General features: G+C 44.3%; 1 protein-coding gene across 1 annotated transcript in view; it reads left to right on the forward strand.

Annotated features, from left to right (window-relative positions):
- Positions 1–3,719: 3,719 nt before the first annotated feature.
- EML1 (EMAP like 1) overlaps positions 3,720–27,152 on the forward strand; it is a 129,853-nt gene continuing 106,420 nt past the window's right edge. The window contains exon 1 of the mRNA XM_064460749.1: positions 3,720–4,049. Within this exon, the coding sequence (XP_064316819.1) occupies positions 4,022–4,049 (28 nt within the window). The 5' untranslated portion in view covers positions 3,720–4,021. The remainder of the gene's footprint in view (positions 4,050–27,152) is intronic.

Below are 27,152 nucleotides of genomic sequence, written 5' to 3' on the forward strand. Positions count from 1 at the left end.
TTTAAACTGCGTGGAAATCACACTGATGGGAGATGTGAATGCCTGCCAAAGCGGGCAGTAAGGCTCTTGCTTCAATCTCATGGAAAACTGCAGATTTAATAATGAGATCTGACTTGGTTAGCTAAAGAAATCATTCTCACTTCTTGTGATTTCCTTCTGCCAGGGGAGAGAAAAGCAGAGGGAAGGAGAACAATTTGTACATACTACTACAGTGGTGACGAGCTTAGCAAAACCCTTCCATAGTAATGTTAGCAGGTGGCCAGCGTCTGGCAGGGCCTGAGATCCCACAGTGAGAAGGGCAGCTCCCTGTTCTTCCTATGAGGTTTGGACGAGAGTGGCTCCATCTGTGGCTGAGTGAGACGCGAGTCAGCAATAGTAAAAGCCCTGGTCCAGCTGGGAGCTTTTGGGTGGATCTGACTCTTTGCACAGTAAGATGGCTGAGCCTGTCGTGGGGAAAATTATGATCCCCCATAGGATTTAAAATCTCAAAGACCAGATTTTCCAAGGCATTTAGGCACTTAGATCAGGAGCATAATGGGATGTCTAAACATCTGGGTTAGAAACTAAGTCCCACTATGTGTCTTACTCACATAGGTGACAGACAGTGTTTGGGCACTAAGGTGACTAACTGTGTACTTGCACCATTGTATGTGCCCGCACCCAGGTTTGCCCACATATGTCTTCTTTCCCCAGGCATGTTAGCTCAGCTCCAGGTTCTTGGTGTCTCAAAAGCCCTTTGCACACTTTAGACTGTGGGTTATCTGCAGGATTTGTGGCATAAACAGCAAACAAGACATTTCTGATTCTTCCTGGAAAGCTCCAGAGAGGGGCATGGCCACTGCAGAAGCTGCTTAAGTATTTCAAGATGCATCAGGGCAATGCAGTTCTCTTCCATGGGAGACAGGCAAACCTTCTTTAGGAAATACTCCAGTGGCTTCCACCCATGGATTACATTTACCATTCCACTCATGCTATTTGTTAGTAATTTTATGACTATCTGTCAGGTAGTAATATGAAGCAGACCTTCATCACCTGTTCTCACTGTGTGTTGAGGCGTAAGCATCCTTCAGGTTCCTTGGAAAGCCCAAGTGAGAGCAGTTATTGACAAATATTTAGCACATTTCTCACATTAGTTTAATACCCCCTAAAATAGTCTGTGCTTTACTTCTCACCTGTTACTGTTTAGTTACTGTTTAGCTTTTGCATTTTCTGCCATGACAGACACTAGGCTTATTCAAAAATTCCCCAAACTTTCTCCTTTCAGAGTTAAATTTCCCAGGCTTGGCCCTTCTCCAGGAGCAAGCATGACACTTTTCAGGCTGAGAAATAGGGGGAGTTAAAAGAAATCCTCAGTTTTACTCAAAAAAAGAGGAAATAACTTCTCAAAACCCAACATTATAACTAAAGTATCCAGGGATTAAAGCTAGTTTTTTAATGGGCATAGTCTGCATCAAAGGCATTTGTGAGTATCATTGTAAGAATTAGTTCTGTTTTGTTCAACTTTTGACCCCGTGGATAATTTCATGCTTAGTGTTTCAGTGAAGATCTCTTCCAAGGCCAAATCCTAATAATGGCTCTGGCAGACAAGCTCTTGCCAATTTTGCTGTAACAGTTTAAGATGTATTTGTCCTCCCCTCTCAATCTTCTCTGCTGGCTTCTCTGTCCCTCTTCCAAAAGATGCTGACCCCTGTAGCAGGCTTGGCCAAGGACAATGTAACAGGGGTGACTGAGGCATATGTTTCTAAATTGTTCTTGAAGACGAGTTAGGGCTAAGACACCGGTCTGTGATTTGGCATGCCTTCACTGCAGGCAGTTGTCCAGCTCTGCTGGAGGGCTCTAACCTTCAGCAGAGGAGCACCAGCACACACAGCTGTGAAAGGTAACTTCAAAATCAGCTGCAGCTGTTTGCTCTGTGAATACAAGTCAGAATGGTGAGCCCTTGATCCTGCAAATATTTACACATGTGTTTAACTTTATAACTGTGAGTAGTTCCAAGAACTTCAGTGGGGCTTGAAGTTAAATTGGCACATAAATGCTTGCAGAACTGGGAGCCTGCATTTGTACAGGGTTGAGCTAAGAAAGCTTCGATTCACACATGTTGGAGCAATATGTTTCTGCAGTGAAATTGCACTGGAAGAGAAGTCCTCCGGCCTGGTTTAGGCCTTCTTCCCTTCCCAAATGCGTGCTGAGATTAAGACCAGGCACCTCTGAGTCTATCTTCCAGAATAGTTGGAGACCACTCCTTGAGTGTGTGGGTGGCAGCAGGATGGAGAGGGTAAGCACGATGCCCTGAACTTCTCATGTAGAGCCTCTTTGGTGAAGAGCACAACTTGAGGCTCTGTTTCTCTCCAGAGCCGCCGTCCAGGTGAGCCTTACACTAGTGAATATCCCTGTGCTGTTGCATGAGCAGGCCTAGAAGCAGCCATGGACAAGGGCTGTCCCTGACAGAACGATGCCAACAGATCTTCATGCTGGCAAACCCCCGTGGTCATGGGACACTCCTGGCCCCGCTTGTCCAGCTCCGTGCAGGTAACATGAGGGATAGTTTTGGGAACTGTCTTCATTTGCAGCTATTTTAGCTTCTTAGTCACTGGCCTGCCATCCTGAATTGAATCCATGGCTAGCTATGCTGCTGTGTAACCAGCAGAGTATTAAAAGGCTTCTCTTCAGAGAGAAAGCAGGTAGAGCCAGCAGTGTCAGCCTTTGGGGGCTTAGGCTGAAGCTTCTAAGTAAAACCAGGCCAAATTTTTCAGAGGTGCTAAGCATACTTCATGTAAATTAAGCCTTTTATTCTTCAAGGCATTTTGAAGAAAGGTGTCCCCTGGGGCTCCAATGGCTCATTTTCCTGAGGGGCTGGGTCTGGCCACAGGGTTGGGAAGCACTTCCCAGAGGCCCCAGCCCGCCCTTGCCTCCCTCTCCTTCCAGCCCTCACACTAGTTCTGGGTCCAAAACCCCAGTATTTGTGAAGAACTCGGACGCTAAAGGTCTGTGTCAGGTAAAGCCCAGACTGTCCCTGACTGCTCCCATGAGAAAAAGCAGCAGCAAACCACCCCGCTGTGTGCCGAGGGCGCCGCCAGGTCCTGTGCATCTCTCCAGTGCTGCCAGAGCCTTCGCTTGCACTTCATTAAGGTGCCTAATGAACACACCGGTGTGCAGGGGTACTCTCTACTGACTGGATCAGTCTGGAAATCTCATACCAAGCAAATCCCACATATACGTTTCCAAAGATTAAAAAAAAAGTTGTAGGAGCAGCCACAAAATGCTTCAGTAAGGCAACATTAAAGCAGGATATTTTAAGCAAGCAAAAGTCATGAAGAGAAATCCGCATTCACAAGAATATTATATACCATGAATCAGCCTTTAGTAACACTGCCACAAAAATTATTTCTCAGATATTACAGTATAAACAGAACATAATATTTTTTCCTTCCCCCTTAAACAGATACACCCTGGCTCCTGCCCCCTCTTCAGCAGTGAGTGCTTCTGCTTGGACCCTTATTTAACCTGGAGACTGAGAAGGTACAGAGCAAGATGTCAGAGCATATCCCCCAGCCTACCGCCTCCCCCTTGCAGCCCCTCCCGGGAAGCAGGAGTGCCCCAGCAGCGCAGCTCCCACCACCAACCCCACTGCACAGCAATTAGCCTGGTTCCCCAGTGCAGATTTGCGGCTTAGCTCTTAAAAGCTGTTTCATAAATATTCGATGGCCTTTCCGACAGGGTAATGTGCCTCTGTGACATTAAAGAGGAAACTCTGCGAAGGGGAGGGATGACAACAAATTTATCCACCAATAGCACACTCTTTTGGCACAAAAGCACATTCTTATCTTTACATCCCATAATGAGAAGGCAGGGAAGGGACTGTTGCTACAGCTCTCTGGGTGGGTAGATGTACAGTGTAACAGAAGGGTGGCTGTAAATTGTTAGATATTTTTTTTTCCCCTGCCTTTGCAAGCCGAAGGACCCGTGCTTGTGTTCCTGCTGTGGTTTTCCTCAGCCCCCGGTGAGGAGGACTTCTTGCACGATGTCAGACTGCGAGGGACTGCCTGTGGGTAAGCGCCAGATTTATATTTACCCCGGTGTCCTGCCGACTAGTTCACATTCTCAGATTGCAAAGTCACACGCGAAGCCACTTGCTTTTGAAGGGAGCCGGAGCCGTGGCAGGCAGAGGAGAAACTCCCTGCAACCACCATGGATCCCGGTGCGGTTGCTTATGAGCCTGTGGTGGAGGGCTGACACGGGTGGTATTGCCTGGACTTTCTCTAGAGGCACCGGGGCTGGATAGGAGGAAGGGTTCGGTAATTCAGGCAGATGGTCTGCAGCGTCTGTGTCCAGAGAAATGATGGTATCAAGGTGCATGGTCTCAAGCTCCGGAAGGAGAGTTTCTGGGGATGGGTCCTGCAGGACCAAGTGCGCTGTGAACGTCTTGTGTTCATGCCTTGATAAACCTTCCTGAATGGTAACGGCCGCAGCAAGGGCAGATAAATGTAATGCGAAGGGGTTATTTGCTGAAAGGAAATAGAAGTGTACCTATTTTCAAAGTAAGTGCCTTATGTGTTTTGGCTGTATCTGGAAAGGGGTCCTTTACTAGCACTTATAGCTGTATATGTCAAACTTCACTGAGCAGGAGAGCATGTCACCAAGAAGCATGTTTCTCAGCTTTTTATTTTAACTTCTACAGGAATTCTAAACACTCACTTGACTGTCTGCATGAAAGGAAACTTGTCAAAATGCTAGAGTAATTCTCTGCCGAGGCATTTTACTTATAAAGAGATGGACCACTGAAAACATCTTTTTCTTCTTTTTCCCTTTTGCCATGGCAAGCGTTTCTCTTTTCACATCTGTATATATCCATATAAATATGTACGCATACTATGTAGGACTTGTATTTCACTGGCCTGTGAAAGCTGTGTGTCAGAGATGAGGATCTGGACTAAAAAGTGGGGCTGGAGAAGGAGAAGGCTGCTGCAGTGCTTTTTTTCCCCTCCCCTCTCTACGTCCATCTTACAAAAACAATCCCAGGTCCAAAAAATGCGCACTCAATACCAGAGTTGAAAAATATAAATTATGTATATGGTGCAGAGTGAACTGCACCATGCGCAATTCCCTGTGCCGCCGTACAGTTGCTATCGTTGTCTAAAGCGAGGAGAGATGAGGATAAATATTTCTTGCTTACTGTTTCAAAGGGCTGGTCTGTTAACCAGCAAAGCTTCCCTTCTTCAAGCTTTGATTTTAAGGGCCTGTCCTCTTTTTGCTTGTTAAGCACTCTGAGTTGAGGGTGGGATATTTCAGGGTGACAGTGACAGTATTTAGCTGGCATCTGATATTAATGATGAAACTGATATTGAGCATGCATGGCATGTTGTGTGCAGAAGTTACTGATATCTCAATTACCTTTGCTGCTGAAAGGACCTAAGAGGTTTCCCTCAGAAAAGCATTCGTAGATGCATGATTTGAGGAAAGGAAGTAGTTTGTTATGGGCAGGAATGAAAAGTAAAGCTAATGTGAAGCTTAGATGTGGACGTGGATCGGAAACATGCCAGCATACGCAGAGGAAATATTTGTTTCTCTCTGCTCCCCAGTAATCCTCCCACGTCCCCCAGCCGGAGCCGGCCCTGCCTCCAGCCCAGCTCCCCAGCAGCAGGGCTTGCCCGGCCTCCCGCTGCTCTGCCCCACACCGGGCACAAATAACCAGTCACAGCCAAGTGGTCACCTACTGCACGGACCGTGCATAATGCTCTGGTTCATGTATGGACAGATGTGTGTGTGCGTATATGCATATATGAATACACACAAAACCAGCACTGGAGATAGAAATGGAGGCACTCCTGTGCAGTTAAGCGATTTTAGTGAACCCGTTGCTGACAGCTTGCTTTTCACATCAAGGTATTTTGAAATCAACTAATTCTCTTTGCGGTTATTGCTCTTTTACTTTTAGACAGTTCAGAGATTAAAACTTTAGCAGTAAAAACTCCATAAAAAGGGTTGCAAAAAATCAGCATCAAACTTTCTAAAATAATGATTAGTGTCTGCTAGTGCAGAAATACCACTTTGCTGAATCCAATGAGCATATTAAGGCTGGCGTTGTACTTTTAAAATCCTTGGTTTTGAATGTGCCAGATAATGTAGTTGCCCTGCTTATAACACAAACCGTACCGATGTATGCATGCATCCGTGTAAACACAGACACACAGCTATAAGTATGTTTAGCCAAAGCACAATATGAGTGTCAAGTGTATGTGTTGCTTTGCCACCAACCTCTTTGCAGAGGGTATGCCTCATCGACAACCTGGAGAACTGCGGTTTGTAGTTACAGTAAATTAATGCCAGAATTTTTAGCCTGCTTTCAGCCTACACAAGAATGTAGCAAGAACAGCTGCGTAATTGTTCCCTCAGACAAGCAACCCAGAGGGAACTGCTGAATACAATCTTTGAGTTAAATAGCTGGATATAAATGGGTCGATATATCAATAATTTTTCAACAAGAAACTTTATTCAGTAAGAGTATCCTACTTCTATGCTGGAAATGGTTATGCAATTTTTCAGGATGAAAGCACTAGTTTTTTTTAAATCTCTGCTTTATGCTCAGTTTCAGCGTGGCTGCACCCTTTTGCTGATGTGGAATGGAAAATTAAACATGTGATGCAAACAAAGTTTTATTTTGTCTTTTGAATGTAGCACAGAAGACATAAAAAAATAAAAGAGGATCCTAGCTGTCAGGTTGTAGATTAAATGTAAGCAAGTGTACAGACATTTTGGACTGGATTAATACCAAAAAAGGCACTTGAAAGCATTGTTATCAAAATAATCTATTAGTGAACAGCATTCTAAAATTTACACCATTAATTTCTCATTGTAACATGGGGAGATAAAGAAGAAAGAAAGAAAGATCAGTCACTTCAGGACAAATGCACTCCTATTTCTTCCTCATTAGAAATTATTGACATACTGATGCTATCCATTAGTGCCATACATAGATTCCTTGTCATTCCTACATGCAGATAAAAGAAAAGCACATCAATTATTTAAGCGCTTCCTCCTGTGTGTATTATTTTTCTCTTGTAAGAAGAAATAGTTCAGTCTCCGTACGACCAAACAGCTTTTCACACACCCAGCATTTTGATTAGGAATATATGAGTCATGATGGTTCTGGTTATTAATACAATCCTTTTGACTTCAGGAAAAACCTCTGAAGTCACGCAAAGGTTCTTAAAGTGCCTTTTCCTTATTTTCTTTTTCCTTATTTCAGCCACAGACTGACTTTGAATGGCATGGGTAACTTTTTGTGGATAACATCACCGTTGCAATAATACAAGGTATTCAGCTGTAATAGATTATATTGCTGAACAGGGAGTAGCTATTCAGATGCTGGGAGTCTCATATGTACACACTTTCTCTGTTATTTACTAAACGAGGACTAAGAAGGGAAGAAACAAAATTAATTTAGCTTGTTCTGCAGCAGGTGGCATGCAAATCTAACTGAATTTCCTTAAAATTCCTTCCAAACTTTTATTGGCCTCATTTCAGTAGAGGAGGAAACAAAACCTTTAATCTGAAATATGTTCCTGACTCTTTAGCTAAATACTTCCTTTCAAAGCTAAAATTACACATTTCAAACATGTCTTTAAGACACACTGGAGCCAATTTGCTAAAATTGGTGTTTTCAGAATCACGATATCCCAGAAACCTATGGGAATTTAGATTTCCTGAAATTCAACACACATTCTGCACTGTCATGGGGAGTCCATTTAGCTCAGCCAGAGAGGCTGCTAGTGAGTGAGACCTCCACCTCCCACACTGGGCTGTCTCTAAACAGCTGCTGGGAATAAAATATGGCACAAATACATTTTTGTAATAAAAATATTAGAAATTAGTCATTAGGAATGATTCAGCACATGCATGAGCAGTACTCCTGTCAAATAAAATTACCCTACTTTCACGTACTCATATTAGAATAGGACTATACTTTAAATTAATTTTTCATCAGATTTGGTAAAAAATGTCTAGCTTCTTGCAGATAACTCTGTGTCCCCTCAGGGCTGGAGCACCAGTTCTGCTTTGCAGTCTAAACCTTAGATAAAAGGTCTTGACTCAGACAGTAATGTTGCCATGTGAGTGGTCCCACTGAATTTTACTGTTTGCAGGGTGAGATCCTAAATAAAAGGCAACACACTGAAATCACCTTGCACAATTGCTGTACAGACTGTGTTTAGTGCTCTGGGATAAGCAGGGAAGTTGCAAGGATTTTTCAGCATATCAACCCAGCTACCTGCTGCAGGTTAGAAAGGTAATGGCATGTCTTAAGCATCCCAAGAGAGCTGTCTGCAGGGTGACTGACAGCTCCTGATCCCACTAAAACCACCAGCGTGCACACTCAGAAGTCGCCAGGAGCATCCTCTGGCCAGGGGAAGATGAGGCCAGGGCGCTGGGGCTCCCACACCTGCAGAGCTAGCTTTGCACACTGAGGCACGAGCAGTCTTGCAGTCAGTACTCTTAAAGACAAAACCCCCCATATAAAGCTTTCAGTTTTGGGAAAGAATGGGGTGAAGCCAGAATGAAGAGTGACTGTGAATGACTACCGCTGCAGCACTGTCATTGAAGCTGTGTTGCCTTGTCAGGTTGCTGGAGTTAGGAGCCACTGCGGAATGCCTGAAGTCTGTCTAGGGATTTCATCTGAAGGTCTAAGAGTCCAGCCTGGCTCTTGGCTAACTTGCTACATGCCACGGCCAAATCATTTAAAGATGCTCTGCAGCTGCAATGGACATGGCTGAGTCAAATGTCTTAAAGAGGAAAGGTAAAAATGTCTGACAGTCCGTATAAATCCTCAAGGAAGAAGCATTTCTGAATGCCAGCATTTAAGCCATTTAGTGGGTTGTTCTTTTGCTTCAGCCACTGATTGGTCCAGGCTCACTAGGGAAGATGTCACCCCTCTGCACGCAACTTTCATAGGAGAGCATCCTACCCATGAGGCAGTTCTACCTGGTTTGGCTGAAATCCCAGGGGATTTCCTGCAGCCTGCATGGCTCCCTCCTGCTCTCCCCTCTTTTCCCAAGAGACCTTTGCCATGATCACCTGAGCTGGCAGCCTGTCCTCCACCTGCTCAGGCATGGGGGAAGCCCTGTACCAGGGAGGGACAGGGAGGAAATCCCCCCTGGCTCCTGCCGTCTGCCTCCAGGCTCTTCTGGCTGCACCAGATCTATACAGAATCATAGTATCATAGAATCATTTAGGTTGGAAAAGACCTTTAAGGTCATCAAGTCCAACCGCTAACCTATCATTGCCAAGTCCACCACTAAACCATGTCCCTAAGCACCACATCTACCCTTCTTTTAAATACCTTCAGGGATGGTGACTCAACCACTTCCCTGGACAGCCTGTTCCAGGGCTTCACAACTCTTTTGGTGAAGACATTTTTCCTAATATCCAATCTAAACCTCCCCTGGTGCAACTTGAGGCCATTTCTTCTTGTCCTTCACTTGTTACCTGGGAGAAGAGACTGACCCCCGCCTCGCTACAACCTCATTTTAGGTTAACTGTAGAGAGCGATAAGGTCTCCCCTCAGCCTCCTCTTCTCCAGGCTAAACAACCCCAACTCCCTCAGCCGCTCCTCATCAGAATTGTTCTCCAGACCCTTCACCAGCTTCGTTGCCCTTCTCTGGACACGCTCCAGCACCTCAATGTCCTTCTTGTAGTGAGGGGCCCAAAACTGAACACAATAGTTGAGGTGCGGCCTCACCAGTGCCGAGGACAGGGGCACGATCACCATCATAGTAGTATTAAGCACTAATAGCTAATTTTTGAAAAGCGATGAGAACCTGGAACACTCTGTGTTATTTAACATAGCTTGTAACTGATGAACACCTCACAGAAACTCTGATCTTAATATATGTACCCGCTGGCAAACTCATTTCCTTTTGCATTTGGTAAGTCAGGTCAGAAGATGAACTATTAGAGCTAGTTACAAATTTTCTAGTAGAGTGTTATTCTGTCACAAAATAGAGGTCACCAAATCAAAATGCAACATTTTGTTGACAATTTCAATACATTAATAAATTTTTAAATACTACAGCTTGAAAATTGAAATTGAGTGGGAAGTAGAACAAAAATTCTTGGAATGTTTGGGTAAAATAAAACCAAATATAATATCTGGGTTCTTTGGCCCAGTTTGATGTAAATCAAACTGAAATCCCAGAATTTTACTGGGAGCTGGGAACTATCCTGCTGAACCACTCTGTTGCTCCCCCTGGAAATGCTGTGGGTCCCTGATCTGTCTAAGCAGTGCCTCGAAAACCAGAGGCTGTGCATTGAGGGAGCAAACACTGCTGATAATGAAGCAATCATTATTTTTTAAGGTTTTAAAGAGGTTTTGGATCAGGCAAACACATAAGGGAAAATGAGTGACTCTGGTGCCCCAGGAATCCATGTTTTGCAATAAAAAACCCAGAAACAGATTTATGGTGACAAGCAAGCCCTGCTGAGACACAAGGGTGGGAGCCTGCCAGAGGCACATATGGAAAGCCCTCTCTGCCCATGAGGCATTTCAAGACAGCCCCATGATCCAAAATATTCAGCCAACAGTCCGTAAAGAGTTAAAATCACCTGCTTCACAGGCTGGTGAGGGCTGAACCTTGGTTAAATGGCTCCCTGCTGAGGAGGGACTGCCAGGTTCGAACAGGGCTTTCAGAGCCATGAGGCCACAGCGGCCCCACCAGAGTCTCTTCACATCCACCTTCTCAGATCTTTTGTTGGGGAAAATGTGCTTTTCCATTTGGGAGAAATCTGAGGCCTCCCAAATCCATGCAGCAGTTGCCACAGTGCTGCGAAAGAGAGAGGGATGGAGGGCTGAGAGCAACTCCCCCTTTGCACTTAGGTAAAGCACCACAGATAGTGAAGCTGGCTCTTTGTCATCAAAAGCAAAGAGGAAAGAAGCTGCTCTCTTTTGCAGCCAGGCTTGTTCTCAACAGGGGTTTAGCCCAGCTCGGCTGGAGCGTGGCTGTATGTAGCTGTGTAGTACAAGCCCCATCCACTACTCATAAAGTTGATTCTTAAAACTAGATTCAAAGTTTTCAACCTCTGGAAACAGGAAAAAGGCAGCATGGGCGCAGCAGAACAGTGGCATCCTGTCCCTGGGGCTTGGTGGTAGTTAGGTGGGAGGTGACTGTGTCCTGGGAGCGTCCTGAGCAAAGGTACATGGTTAACCTGCACCTTCAGCCTCTTTTAAATTGATGTATGTACCCGCTGGCAAACTCATTTCCTTTTGCATTTGGTAAGTCAGGTCAGAAGATGAACTATTAGAGCTAGTCACAAATTTTCTAGTAGAGTGTTCTTCTGTCACTAAATACAGAGGTCACCAAATCAAAATGCAACATTTAAAATGTAGCAGGTGAGGTGTCCTTCTGTGGACTACTCTAAATATTTGGCTGTCAGGCTGTCAGGAGCTGCGCCTGCTCAACGCATTTCTAAAGCAAAGTGTGAGTGCGTGTGCTATGCACTACTGGGGCTCCAAGTTGGGGGTATTTGAGCTAGCAGAGGCATCAATACGCATTTTCAGCAGTCTAAGTTTTCAGAAGTGTACTGAAATCATACCTGGGAGTATAAAAGAGAAAATATTTTTAAACTTTTTTTTTTTTTTTGAGGGGGGACTTGCCCTTAGAGACAGCTGAAGTTAGCATGAAAGTTTGCAGCTGGGATGCCGGTTAAGGATCTAGTTAAGGAAATACAGATGACACTATATAGCTCTCAAGTGCTTCTCCTCCCTGCCCCAACCCCCCATCCCTGACAGGAGGATTTTGCTTATCTGTAGAAATACTTGGAATCTGTAATTTGTCCCAGGGTCTGTGAGCAAGAGCACTTGCACAGGCTGTACAGCACATTTCTGAACAGTCTTGTTCCATGATGTTTACAGTAACTTAAGGCATGCAAAAAGCAACTGATGTGATTTCTCTCCCTCTCTCCTCCATGCCTCACAATATCTGCAGCATTTCCAGTGTAGTCTGTGTTAAGCCATTGGCATTTAGAAGCCATAATAGCATTTAACATTTGCTTCTTGCTGTCTGGAGCCCTCTCTTGCTACAGACCTGTTTCACAGGCAGTAATTTAGAGGGTGGGGCAGGCACCCTTCCCTTATTTTGCCCTTAAGACTCCAAATTAAATGACCAGTTTGCCCTCCCACCAACCTGGTTAGTGCCCAGTCTCTCATCTATGTATTCAGTTGCTTCTCTGTCCCTGTCATTTATTTCCTTACTGCCTGTGATCAGCTCCCTCACCACGTACTAATGGTTTCCACAGTTAAATTCATAGCATTTAGGATTCCCTTAGATGTCAAACCTCCTCTAAAAGTCACCTATAAGACTGGCAAGATCCCCCAAATGCTTTCTTCCTTGTGGGAAAGAAACTCTGGGGCAGAGGAATGAGCTCCTGACAAATGCCAAGCATTGGGCATGGACCTGTTGATAGTGCCCAAGGTCAGTTCCCCGAAGGAGTCCTGGGTTTCATGGAGCAGCTGAAGTCACCACTGAGTCAGAGGGACACATGGGGACTGGTCAGAGCTGCTCTTTGGTTCTGCACATGGTCTGTCAATCACAGAAATTGCTTTTGGAGGAAAATCCTGTGTCTGCAGCCCTTGCTCAGATGACTCCAAACTGGGCTCAGTAAATTGGCTGTGGCCCTTGAGGAGTCACAACAGATTCCAACAAGGTGTAGGGAAGTACAATGCTGTCCCCATCACAGACAACAGGGAGCATTTCGGAGAGGTGCCAATGGCTCGTTCATCTCAGACAGCTCCTCCCGACCACCCGGGCAGGAACCCCCGAGCGCTGCATCACCGCTCTCAGCACCATTTGCATGGCTCATGTTTCCATCACTTCAGTGCTCCTTGAGAGAGCAAAGGCTTTCACCCGCACCAGCTAGTGTAAGGGCATGAAATGAAGTGTTTGGAGGGATGTTTGAAAGGTTTAGATCTAGAATCCCCTCATAAATCCATAGATACTATTTGCCAAACTTGGCATTTCATGTAGTTCTCATCTATTTTGCAGATAAATATATTTACTTGCTGCCTGCACTGCACTCGTGCACACTTATCCTTTGTGACGGGCTCTTTGCAGAGCTACAGGATATGTTATGGCTTTGCTAGACCCTCAATCACACAGTGCACCCAGAACACTTCCCATTAACTAATAAAACTACTGTGAAAATGGTAAAAACCTTGCTGCTGCCACCTGCAGTGGGAGAGGCGTCCCAGGGCTTATTGGCTGGGGTATATTTGTGAGTAGCAGCTCTCCTAGTTCGCTCAGATGGGCATGGTTATTCCTGCTTCTCCCCTGAAGCTCTGATCAGAGAGTGACCCTGCACTTCAGCAGCTCCCTGTGTTGTAAAAACATGTCAAACCTTGGGAGGCAGCTGGCTACCCAGGCAAGGGGTCTCCAGCCTGAAGCCAGGGTTGGGTGAAAACTCCTGTAGCTAGACAACCTGCCTGAAGGAGCCTTGCTGGCACAATGAAGGAGTAAAAGCACACAAAAAAGACCTGTGTGCAACATCTGAAGACCTAAGTCTTTCCTACAGATACTCAAAAATCTGCAAAAGTGACAGCAGGCCAAGGGTCTCAGGTTGTGCCTGATCATATCACAGGAATTAAGAAGGACCTAGCTTCAGGTTAAACTTAAAATGTGTGCATCTCATGCTCTCTGGGGGAAGGAAAAGCTTTAGGAGCCTGATCCAGATCCCTTGGAACCAAGAGGAGCCTTTCCATTCACTCAACTGAATTTGAGTCAAGACTCTTAAAATCTCAGAAATACCTTTATCCACCTGACCCACAGGTAGAGACTGTGGCTGGATCAGCTCGGTTCTTCTTAAGACAGACAGCCTGACCCCTGTGCTGTGTGGCTGGCGAGGTTTGCTGGGTGGGACCTCGCCAGCAAGTACTCTCTTGGTGTGTGGGAAGCACCATGCATTAGTTGTTCTTTGTCCCAGTGTGAATGCTCAGAGAAATGCACCTAATTAAAACTCAGTGAATGTTTTGTATTTCCCCTAGATATGACTTAGCAATAAGTCACAGCTGTGTGTGTATAATTCATGTATAATGATGTATATAAAAATGTATAATTCAGACTATATAAGGGACTAAGACACAGCAAGATTAAACCAAGACCATACGACCAAACCAAGGCCATAGACACACTGATACGGATGTCTAATCCAAGATGCTGAGTTCTTCTTTCAGAGCACCCAGCACAGTCCCGTATTTCATATGTTCAAACTTCATTTGCAGCTGTGAGTGTTGGGCATGTCTGTAAATCATACCCGTGGTCTCTGGTCTGGCACAAGGAGATGAGGAACATGCTGCCAGGGACCATTTGTGAAAAGCTTGGTTTCCACAGTTGCTCCATGGAGCAACTCTTCTCCCTTTGAGGGGTGCTCTGCAGCTGAGGCACAGATGCAATCCAGTTCCAGCAACACTTTTCAAGCTGACTTAGCCTGAAATCATCCTTGATCTTCCTGTAATTGCATTCTTTACCATGTTCAACATCTCCAGCAGGTGAAGCTGTGATGTTACAATAAACAGCTTATTGGAAACACATATGTCATAAAATACAAAATACTCTGACACCTCATAACTAGATCTCTAGCAATAAGGATATTTGTTATATTAATGATTTGATAATTTACCAATTGTTTGGAGATACTCTACAGTGTCCATAGCCTCACACACAAGCACCTCTGATACAGGCAGCTTGTCCCTGGGACACTAAAACTGTCATTTTCTACAGCTCTTATACCCCAGATCAAAGGCTGCCAGGTTTGTCTTGTTGCTACAACATTCATCTGGCTTTCTCACACCCATCTGACTTAGACACGAGATTGCAATCCATTTGTGCTGCAGGCATATGGGCTGCATGTGGAAAGGATTTTGAGAAGGAAACTATTATTTCCTGCATCTATCATAAATTCCAAATGGTGTATTCAAGCATAACTGTTTGAAAACAGATAGTACATTGATGAAATGGAAGCAGTTTCTCTGGGAAATGTCACCTAAACGGTTTGATTCATCTTAGTGCTGCCAACTCTTTGATGTTTACCATAAGCCTCATAAGATTCATTTTAATTTTCTTTTCTAAAGCCAGGTTTCTTGAGCCACGAGTTTTTGGGGGTATGCAGGATGTCTATGCACCATCTGTTTTCACCCAGTCAGCAACATATGGGGAGTCTTATGCCACTGGAGAGGGAGGATTTTTTTTCAAAGTTGTTTTGGTCAGGTATTTAAACATCTAAGGCATAGGGAGGAGCATCATGTGGGAAAGTGCGAGAGAACGTGCAATGTCTGGCACAGATATGGTAGTCTGAGGCACACAGTGCTCACATGCGTAGGCTGGAGAATAATATTTCTCTAACAAAAACTGACTTTCTAAACACCAACCACATTTTTGCATGTTTTCATTTTGAGTCATTTAATGAAAAAAAAAAAAAAAAAGAAAACTCCAGGGAAAGGATTCAGCCTGCTCACAGTTTTTCACAGGAGGAGTGTTTGTTTTCTCACCAAACTCCTCTCCTACAATTATTTGGTTTCTTCAGATCTTTGGGGATCCTCCTCACACATAAAGTAGCTAAAGATTCTTTTTGCTGTCTCTTAATACTTCGTGCCTGCTCTGATGTCCTATAAAGCAAGGGGAGTAAGAAGACAGCTCTTCACTCTTCTCCCACAACGCTGAAGGAGACTACTGCTGAAAAGTGACTGGATGACACACTTTTGTTGAGGCGTGATGAGTCTCCCCTCCCTGCTGTAGGATCTTCACTGCTCAGATCAGTCAAAAGGCTGATCTGCATGGCTTCAGCATCATTTTGGGTTCTGGGGATGCAGAAGGACCATCAGACCCTGAGCATGAGCATCTTCCTGCTTCACGCTGCCATCGGGACCTCAGCAGAACAGAGCCAGTTCCTGCAGCAGCCCATGTGATCCTGTGCCACGTCCCTCGGTCCTGAGGCCAGGTGTCCCTGCAGGGGGGAGGAGGCAGAGGAGCACCCCAAGGTGCATGAGAAAACTCACTACTCCAAGGCTGTGAGACACAATGGTAGCCACAAGCTGAATGTCTCAGTTTTGTCCAAGGGGGGGATACAGGCTTAGAAAATACTCAGTTTCCCTAAATAATTTTTACTTTCTCTTGCAGAAATGCACCTCAAAGTTGAGTGTGTATTTAGCATTTGCTTCCTTTTCCTAATGAAGTTCAACAACTGGGTTATTATAGATAACAGCGCCAAATCTTTAAAGATTTCCTTGTTGGGAGGCGATTGCTCAAGTGACAATCTGCTCATTAATTAAGTTCCTTTCAGGAAGAGAGGAGAGCTGGAGGCAACTGGACGATTTAATGAGTTGATGCGAAGGGGGGCAAGACAAGGCTGTAGCGTGAGTCCATCCCAGCATGGCCCTGAGCCCGCCCAAACAGCTGTGTCTTTGCCATGCAGAGCGCCTGCATTCTTGGGAATGAACTCGACTGGACTTGTTTGGATTGAGGAGACAGCACAGGGAGATCAAATTTACTTTCCTCTACTCGATGCACTGCCTTGCCGCAGGCCAGCCTGTTTACAAGTCTGCTGCCTGGAGAACGCCGAGGAGTGAATACAGCTGTGCAGCGCAGGCACCCTCTGGTACAGCTCCTCCAGGCTTGGTCTTGTTCCTCTGTGCCAAAACACTCATTAGTTGCAGTGAGTCCCAGACCTCTCCGTTCAGCAGTTAATAGCATCTGATGAGCTCACAGAGATCCTTACGTGCTCACATTTCCGTGTGTTGATGAGGTATCAGACATCTGCAAAAGCTGTGAAAAATCAGCAGTAAGGCTGTTTCTTCACTGAGCTCTGTCTATGGTCAGGAATAGCCCTAGGTTTCTGCCTGCAACTAGAGGTTAAGTTTAGTTCAGAAAAAGGCTATTAGATCCTTGTTTCTGCTTCCATTATTTCCCAAAAGCCACTTAGCAGAATGGTTATCTTCCTTGTCTAAATTCTCTGACTACTGCTGATGCTTGGCTGCCTTCTCTTTGTTTCCAAGGCCTTATGCTAAGTTTAGGCAAGGAGGAGAGATTTCTTCTCTGGACCTTCATTTTGTGGATTACCCATTGACTGTTGTGGGCACAATGTGATTTAAAATCACATTTACTACACAGCCAAGTGGTTTTGGGCTAGGAAGACTGATTTCTTCTTGCTACCTACTAGAGCTCCACATGCCCTTCATATGAAGGGCACATGCCCTGTGTCCTGAAGGACTCTGCTGCAGGTTTCCAAAGACTTAGGACCACCCGTTCCTTTGTTATATATTACCTTAGGCAAATACTTCTTAAAACCTGTCTCTCTTCAACTGCACATGTGGTTCTCAAGAGGTCCTAAATAAGTGGTGTGTCTGCCACAGTGCGGTGCTCCCTGGAGACACCCAGTCTGAGACCTCTCTGGCCCTTCCTTGGTTCTTCCAGTCCTGCCCATCTGCTGCTTCCTTCCTTGCTCTGCCCAGCAGCAAGTCCTGGGAAAACACCTTGATTTTATCCAGAGAAGTAATAGGAAGCATCAACGTACCAATCTTAAGAATTTGTGGGAGTAAAGTTTTTGCATCTGAACACTCATGAAGTAGAAATGCAAAAGGCATTTTCTGCTTGGAGTGAAGATTAGAAGAAATTTCTTTACACTTATGAGAGGAAAGCATCTTCTACTATTTTCATACCTTTAATAAAGGCGGGTTTCTCCAATTGTTATGCAACAAAGGTGGAATTCTACCAAGTATCCAATGATGACCCAAACCTCAATAGTGAAATATGAGCCACTTGCTCATGTCACTGAAATCTCAGAAGGGAATTACAGTCTTTAGCAGGGTTCATCTGAGGTACACTACTTAAGGTAATAGGGCTGGACAATCTCATTAAGATTTATTTCCACCCCATTTAAACCTGGGTTCAAAAGTACAGCTGGAGCTGTACTGGCTTTATCTTTGGCTTATGGAAGAGATTGGAAAAAGAAGTAAACAGAAAACACAATCAATCCCTCAATCTGCTGGGCCAGGAGACTGCCCAGCAGGCTTGGGGGCTGAGGAGATCAGAAGAAACTTTTGTCCTTATTACATTGCATAGGCTTTTCGTGTCTCCCACTGAATTAAAGAGGTATTGCATCATTCTGGGAGGGAGGGGGTAACAAAAAACAGTTGCCTCTTCTCTTCCCTAGTGGTAGTTCATCATGCTTGCTGGACTTGTTCCAGACTTGAATTTGTCCATACTCATTTGGGAAATGCACGGTTTAGGAAAAATACATGTTCAAACATTTAGGCTTGTGTTCCAGATTCCCGAAGTAGTCTGAGACATTTACAAAGCTTCCAACACATCAGTCTTGTCCTCCCTCAGATAATGATATCTGGCGACAGTAATCCTTCTATCACACTCTAAGTGCTTGTTCTTGCTTCCATTGAAGTAATCCAGATTGTGGGTTATTCGGAAGCATTTATTTTCTCTGCTTCTCCAGTATAAAATAAGCAAAGGATCTTTCCACCTGGGAGAGGAGAATTTGCTAGATAGCAAATACAGAAGCCCACTAAATCTGCTGCAGTGTCTTTCTGGTAAGTGGGAATAGATATACTTGGCTGCTTCAAATGCTAGAGAGAGGCTGCGCCTACCAGAAGAGACTCATGGTGGCCACAGCCTGAAGCCCAGAGGCTTTTGGGATCAGACACCCTGTAATCCACAGGCCAAGATCAGGCTGCCAACATGGTCCAGCTCCTCTTACAGCAGGCAGCAGGAGGGCCATCCTAGGGCTCACCCTTGCAGGAGGGTGGACTGCAGGGCTACAGGGCCAGACCAAGGGGGGCTCCAGCAGGCACATGATGTGAGCAGCAAAGGACATGACCTCAAGCATGTCCTTGGTGTTGCTTCCACGCGGCAACATATCTGAGCCCTTCAGTCTCTGCACAGATATTCTTATTTGGGCAAGACCCATGCACTCTCACCCTTCTCAGATTTGGATCATCCTTTGTGGTTTACCGAAACCCGGGGTAAATAAGTACATCCAGAGGCCCCTGGAGATACCAAGGCAGGGAAATGCATTTGGCCCCCTCCCACATTTTCTGTGAGAGGCTATGCTGGGAAGTAGGTCCAGCATTGCTATTCTCTAAGTGTTATTTCCTTGGCACTTCTCTGATGCATAAAAATGCACAGTCAACACTGCCATGCAGGACAGGACTAAGATCTGCATGTTTGGAAGAAAACTAAGGGATTGAATAGAAAGAAAAATGGAGTCAGCAGTCCTAAGGACCCATCACCATAGTATCAAACCACTATTTACATAACTTCTTTGTGAAGAAGTTTCCACAGACTCTTTCCTTCAGTTTCATTTAAACTCAACATAGTCAGTGCTCTGGATTTAAACTCTGCTCTGAAAGGCCTGCAATCTAAACATGGAAACATTGAAGTCATGCGCTAAAACAAGAAAATGAAGCTGCACAGTGTGATGCAGTGCCATATGAGGACCCCCCAGACTGGTCCTGGTGGAGCTGCAACGGTCCCACTGTGTAAAGCAGCACCCAGGGAGACGCCTCTTGCAAGGTCCTGAGCTGCCATCCCAGAGGAAACCCTCATGTAAGCCCCAGAACTGCCATGCTGGGGATGAAACCCTCCTGCAAGCCTCAGAGCTGCTGTCCTGACGGGAAACAGTCATGCAAGGCCCAGAGCTGCCATCCCACGAGCCCAGCACTGGGCCAAAGCTAACAAGAGCTGCCCAGGCAGCCTGGTGAGCCAGGACATAGCATGGACCCTCTGCATCTCTGCAGTCACATTTCCAGTGCTGCCTGGCACATCCGTGCCCTGTCCTCTCTCGTATGCTGTAGGTGTGCTCTGGTGTGGAAGCAGCAGAATAAAGCCCCATCTGTTTTCAGTGGCTGAGTTGTGTGAAATACATTTCAGACTCTGGCACAAAGGGGGAAAAATTAATTGGGTATTCAAACTTCATTCTGTTTTAATCTGGAATTATTAAGGATATTTATATTTTTAAACACAATGTTTAACCTGACAGTGTCCCATTAAAATGCTTTATATAAGCTCATTAGGAGCTTCTGTGCAGTATCATATTTATTGCAATTAGCAAATATTAGTGGCTCAGCCGAACAGCAAGATATTTTTTCTGTCCTGCTTTTCTTTTGTTCCTCCATCTCCTGCCTGTCATAACCTAAGTATAGCCTAGATTAGATCCTTTCACACATCAGCCTTTCTGTCTGACAAGTCCTAAAGAAGGAGAAATAAAAGAAGGAAAAGGAATAGAAAATTAACCATTAGGATCCTCTGAGAAAGCAAAAGAGCCTCTTAGATTAAGTCCCTCACCAGTGTCAAGGCTAGCAGCAGTGCCAGTGGCATTAGTGGCACTAAGTCACTTAATTCCAATATGATTCAGAATCATTTGTAGCTATCGGCTTATTCACAGTAAATCCTCTTCCTCCCAGGTCTTTTGTTTGCCATTTCTTTACAAGCTACAATGCATATAAATGAACTTGTAAGATATGTGAAGGAGGAATATATTTTCATTTGTGTTGAAGTTTCATGCATGCAAATGCTACTGTAGAAATACTAGTAATGAATAGTATTAATAGTTAATGAATCCAATCCTTATTTTGGTTTTGTTTCGAGTTTTTTGAGCCCTTACTCAGATATGAAATATATTAAATGAAACAGGTTTTCCCGAGTAAGGACTGAGGCCCCTTTCTAGAGGCACTTAGACCTTGGTCCAGTCAGTGGCAAAGGGTGGCCCAGGTGCCCATGTGCCAACCTGGATCTCGGGATGGCTGCAATTTAGCCTCTGAGGTCTTTCATGGTCTGTGAGTGAATCACAGGCTGCTAAGCCACTTCAAGCCCAGAGATAGTTTGGGCTCCCAGGAAGGAGCAAAGGTTTAGGTACCCGTGTCACAAATCCTATTGTGAGTGCTGGAGCCCAGACCTTCCAGCCCAGCTTGCCACTTCTCTGTGTACCCACAAATGCCTAAGTCCTGACATTGCTGAGCAGATGTAGGTGCTTACCCTACAGCTTCTTGAGAGGATTCAAATCCTCTGGCAGAAGGCATCCTAACCAACTGGGCTGTGACCAGACAGTGTGGAGAAGCATTTAGGAAGCAGTGTAGAAATCGGTACTAGGCCCTCCCCGCCAGACCTCGACCTTTTCCTTAGCAGTGCCGTGTGGCCGCGCAGGGAAGGACTGCTGGTCCTCTGCCAAGCTCCAGCCCTACTTGGTTTGTTCGCCGTGCTTGATGTTAACACTCCTTCTACCATGCATGCTAGGCTGCACTGCCTGTGTTTGATGATAGCTGGAATAAAGTCTGACTTTTACAGGGCTGTTAGAGTTTTTTTTCTTTTTCTGGAAAGGGAGGAAGTAAAGGTGTCCATGAAGCTCACTTATTTACTTAACAATTATATTAAAATGCATCCAATAATTTTCTTCTTTATTTGTAAAGACCTTACTGCAAAAGTGCCAGGGATGCAGAGCAGCAATCAGCAAAATTATTTTTCATTTATTGTAACCACCAAAACTATCACATAAAGTTTAGAGATCAGAGTTAGAAGAGTTCATTTTGGGGACTTAAGAAATAAAGGTCCATGTTTAAAGGAGACACATTCTGCAGCTATTAATAATCTATATTTAAGGTCCCAATTCACAGACATTTTCTAGCACTGCTTTTTTTCTGTTGGAGTTGCTTGGGTCTCTGTTTCTTTTCCCAGCTGCTGCCCTTTCCTCCTAATGCTCTCCGGTGAGAGTGTCTGCTACTCAGTCACTTGGACATCAATCCCAGAGTGTCTCGTGCAGGAGATATACTCCAAGGGCTCACCACTGAATAAGCACAAACCCCCAAGGGCCACTGAATAGTGTTATGTGTCATTCCTACAAGCAGAAATTATCATTTGCAAGATGCCTTGAGGTAGTTTGCTGTCATCTCTGGAAATATTCACCCTGAGTGTGTCTCATTCAAATCTTTTCATTGATATCAGACAGCTCAGCTTGGACTTACTGTTAGGACTAAACTTAGGTTCCTAAAATCTCAAGATCTCACCTGTTATTTTTCTTTTAAATTGTTTTATTCAAACATGCATAACTGACAAGTGTATCTTTGTCCTGTTGTGTCTTGCACAAATGTAATCTTTATGGCATGTACTGGTTGAACTGAAAAGCAGCATTGATACCCACTTCCATCACATTTCCAGGAATGGATTTAGGACACAGTCTAGAGATTAATGCCTTGGCTGATAGTGGGACCAAGATAGGGTCAGATTACACAAAAAGAAACACTAGCTGCAATATCCACTACTATGCAAAAGAGAGCACAATATCTTATGGATTAATTTATCAGTATTTCAAAGCTGGTCCATCAGAGATGAAGCCAGCTACAGCACTTACAAACTAGAGTCTGTATTCCAGTTATGTTAGCTGTGATCTTGCACTAGTTGGTTCACAGAAAATTTGAAAAGGAGGATAAATATTGCCTATAATCCCTGCTGCCAAAGAAAATGTAAGCAGTATTATTTTCAGCTGCTGACTCACTCAGAGGGAGCCACAGCACATGAGTCTTACTGTGCTTTTTGGCTGCTGGGAGCCAGCAGCTTTCCTCTTTGAGTGTGGAACTGTGCATGCCTGGCTTTTGAGGGAAAACAGGGATAAATCACAAGTACAGCGACGCTGCATTGCTAACATGATGTGTGTAGTCTAAGCGTGTGCTGTATGGATCATGAACGTGCTGTTGGAAGGGAAAGTGTTTGGGGAAACTGTTACAAATGGGAAGACAAATATGCTGGTATCTCTTGTTGTGCTCCAATAAGAACACGTAGAATTATGTGCAGACTGGCTAAAGAAATCACTGCCTTTGTCAGTGGTAATGATGTTTTTAACAAAGACAGATTGTGTCTACATTGAAAATTAAGAAAGGTGACTGCCAAGTAATATCAGGGAATGTATCAAGAAAATACTATTTCATAACAACAACAAAAAAAAGACATTAAAATCTAGTTATGTGGTGTGCCTAAACTGAGGAGACTAAATATTCGGTAACTATCACTACCCAAAGGATTTATTTATTATTCCCCAATTATCCTACTGCAACTTAAATACCTCACAAAATGACCCTTAGCAGCAAAGATTAAAACCAGCTATATTTTATTAGTTAGCAGTGAGTCCCCGCGTCAAAACATAAAAGATGTCAAACATGAGATACCATTAGAAGAAAAAAAAGAAAGAAAGAAAAAAAAGAAGGAAAGAGACATTAACCACAGCATCCCAGATTCATTCTCTCTGGAGCCAGTGTTCACAGGCACACTGAGTAGCGAGTGTTGGTTTCAATCCCAGGAAAGGCCTGGCTCAGCCACGTGCAGCTGAAGGGATGCTCTGGAGGAAAAGCAGGTTTTGGCCCCTCTGTGTCTGGGACCCAGGTCAGTAACATCAATATACACTCATTGCCCTGCTCTCTCAGCTAAACCACCTCTGATTTACCGGCCCTTTGCATTGGAGCAGACATAAAGAAGTCCAGAGTGCAGCTGAAGAAGCATCTTGTTCCTTCATTCTTCCTAGGGGCTGTTAGTGATGGGTGGAGCTTGCTTACAAAAAACATAGGATAGTTCCAGAAATATGATATTGTAACAGGTAATAAAAAATCCAACAGCTCCAAACAGAGCCCATTTCAGGTTCAAAATGCCCATAAGTAAGTTCAGTTATACATTCATAAACAGTCACTTGCGCTACAAGGATGTCACCAAAGGACCCAATTTCATTTTCTCAGTCCACAGCAATTTAGAGGACTGTGATTTAAATCCTGGTCATCACCCTGAGCGTGTGTGTTTGGGGTGATGGAGAGTTAAATCACATGAAGCCTTCTTTCTCACAGAATTAGCTGTACCTCGAGAAGTCATTCAGCACAATTATTTATTACTTGCATAAATCAGAGCAATGCAAAGAGGTCTGCCACTGAAGCTGAACAGCTTATTCCTGTTTCTGTTGTTGTTCCAACACATCTAACCTGAGAAAGGGATGATTCCTTGGTTTTGTTGGTTGGGTTTTTTCTGTTTGGTTTTGGGTTTTTTTGTAATGCTATATGCTCCCAAGGAAATAATAGACAGTGATTTATTTATGAAACTCCTAAAGCAGAAGGAAGTCATGCTTGGTGCCATGGAGGGAGATAAATAGACTGTCCTAATATATTTAGCTAAAGAAGACATAACTCATAGGAAAACAGACTGATCAAGACTGGAGAGACATATACAAGCTGCCACAGGAGATACTGAGCCAGAGAACAGACTGTTTAGATAGAGGCACTTATGGATACTCCCCACCAACAAATGAATCATCAAGGGCATAACTGGCTATTTTTAGCAGCAGTGCATACATTTCTTTTGCCTTTTACCTGGAGAAAACTGTGAAGCACTACATCAGAGCCACTAAAAATCCATATGGAGCAATGTTGGGCCTCCTTGTATGGATGGGCAGGGCTCAGAGTGCCCTTGGCTTGGCTGTGCAGCAGGGCCCACAGACATGTATATGTATATGTGTATGTATATGTATGTGTACGTGTATGTGTACGTGTATGTGTATGTGTACGTGTATGTGTATGTGTATGTGTACATGTATGTGTATGTGTATGTGTATGTGTACGTGTATGTGTATGTGTACGTGTATATGCACATGCACATGTATATATGTATATACGTGTGTGTCCATGCAGAAGTAGTTCATTCTCCCAACATACATCCTTACGTGGTGGGGAGAATGGGTGTGCTCAGGCACCACTGCTGCCTGCCCCCTGCTCACACGCTTCCCCTCAGCTCCCCTGTGGGGGTCAGGCAGATTGCGTCTTCTGGTATCATTGCTCTGGGCAAAATCCTTTGACTTCAGCTCTGGGGATCATAGCTTAATCCAATAATTTAGCCCAATAATGGAAACCAGTGGGTAATACAATATTTGTTTTTATCATTGTATTCACAATTTGGAAGCAACGGGCTGCAAACCCCTTATGATTTGTGGCAGGACATTCCATTAACACATCTATAAAAAAGCAAAGATGTCTCCATTGACAGCACTTAACAATTTTCTCTATTACTCTGATTACTATTCACTTTGAATGGAAAGTGCTTTTCTGCACCATTGAAGCATAGCTAGTATATAACCTCCGAGCACTCAGAAACGCTGAGATGCTACAAGAAGGAACACTTAAGAGAGCACATCCCCTCTTTGGCACGCGCTGCCCGGCTTCAGAGCCCGTTCAGCTCAGTGCCTGCAGTGCTGCTGTATCACGCACAAATCGGGACAAAATGTGCCCCGTGGCACTGAGAGCAGAACAGAGCTATTTCATCTGCCTGCCAGTTTTGCATGATTACCGAGTGGATTTTACATTCAACTCCGTGTGTGAAATCGGTGGTAAAATCTATGCGGGTCTAAGCTTGTTTCATAAGCTTTTGCTGGATAGCAGAAACAGTGTGTACTCATCTGGCCGTGCGGGATACGGAGGCTGTAATTTGAGAGGCTGATGTTCAAATCCAGCAGATCAGCATAAAGCCCTCAGGATATTATTCTTGCTGCAATTACAAGTAACAGCTATCAGGAGAAGAAAGGGTAGGAGACTGTCATGTAGTGAATAGAAATGTTTCTCTTCAGTTGTTTGTATGAATACTGCAGATGAGGATAAATAGTTGTTACTGTAAAGCTCTCAGTGACAAATTGATCCCCATCTGTGTCTCTAGCAGTCCTCTAGCTTTTCCTTATGGGAGGCAGTGGGGGGTCATCATAGTGGTCATTTTAAGCTTGGTAAAAAAAAAGATCCTGATTTAAGAGTCTCTTGTTTGACCTTTGCTTGTATTCATAAGTACTTCTCTCACAAACAGCCCTAGTGATGCTGATGCTAATAGGTAGATGGTAGAGATGATTTCCCTGTGACTGTTGGAGACTGGAGACAAGGAACAAAAGCTCCTTTCTGAGAGCTGTCCATCCATCTCCAATGCTCTGACTCACTTCACCTCATGTGGGACTGACTGCTTAGAAAAACCAACACTGCCATCTTTTCACCACGTTTACAGGATCACAGCCTTAGGATACACAAAGCATTACTCACTTCAGCTGATTCCATTAATGCTGAAGACACAGGCTTGTGCTTACTCTGTACGAGCTGTAGAAAAGGCTTCTGTGTGAGAAGATTATGGCTACAGTTCAGATGCTCAACATTTTCTTGTAGAAATATTTCACAATGAAGCAATAGCATATTAGGAGCTTGCAATGCATCAGCATCTGCTTTATTTCTCTGTTAGAGTCACTCTTACTTTTTTGTTTTTTAATGTAAGGCTGTGAAGAAACTCAAAACCAATTGTTGCTGTTCTTGATTTTTATGAAGCTAGTTACTTAGGAAATAGAGAAAAAATCTCAGGCTCAGTTGTACAGCATAAACTATCAGTGCAAAATGGCAATGCAATACTATGTCAATGCAAGTTGAAAGCTTAGCAGATTTCTGTTTGCCAGCACGCCTATCTGAGCATGCTTGTATGAAAACACAAATTCAGTCTGGCATAAATTATTTGAACTATGTTATCTTGCATTAAAATATTTTCCCAGTTCTGTGTGTTTCCAAATATATCTAATTTATGCATTTCTGAGTATATAATATGTGTTGCTCACAGCTGAAGCAGGTGTATCAGCTCTTCTGTTTAAATCAGAGATGCTGTTGGATATCTCAGTGGATAGCAAAAATACTTCTCCAAGTGGTGCCAGGTTTTAAAAAACAAACTGTTTGACAAGTCCACACACGGCATCCAACACAAGCCCTCCAAACTACAAATTCTTTTCTTGCGGGAGGTGTACTCTCCCTTTCCAGTGACCTTGCCATCCTAAGCAGGTTCTTATGACATCACCTTAATGCTGTGGCTTAAAAACAGCTTAATTAATTTAGCGTCTATGCATCGCTGTCTGCTGCCATTGTAACCTTCACATAAATAAAAAGAAGATAAGGCAGCCAGCTGCCTCTCATGCAGAGCCCTTTGAGTCCCGGACATAACCCACCGGCTGCTCTGGCCGCATCGCTGAGGAACATGAAGTCCATCCCCGAGGAACCGGCCCAGGCAGACCACAGTGGAGCACCAGAGTTCTGTGCAGGTCACTCGTTTCTTCCGTTACTTAATTCCACATTGCCG

Source organism: Phalacrocorax carbo, chromosome 9, assembly GCF_963921805.1.
Source record: "Phalacrocorax carbo chromosome 9, bPhaCar2.1, whole genome shotgun sequence".
Lineage (NCBI taxonomy): Eukaryota > Metazoa > Chordata > Aves > Suliformes > Phalacrocoracidae > Phalacrocorax > Phalacrocorax carbo.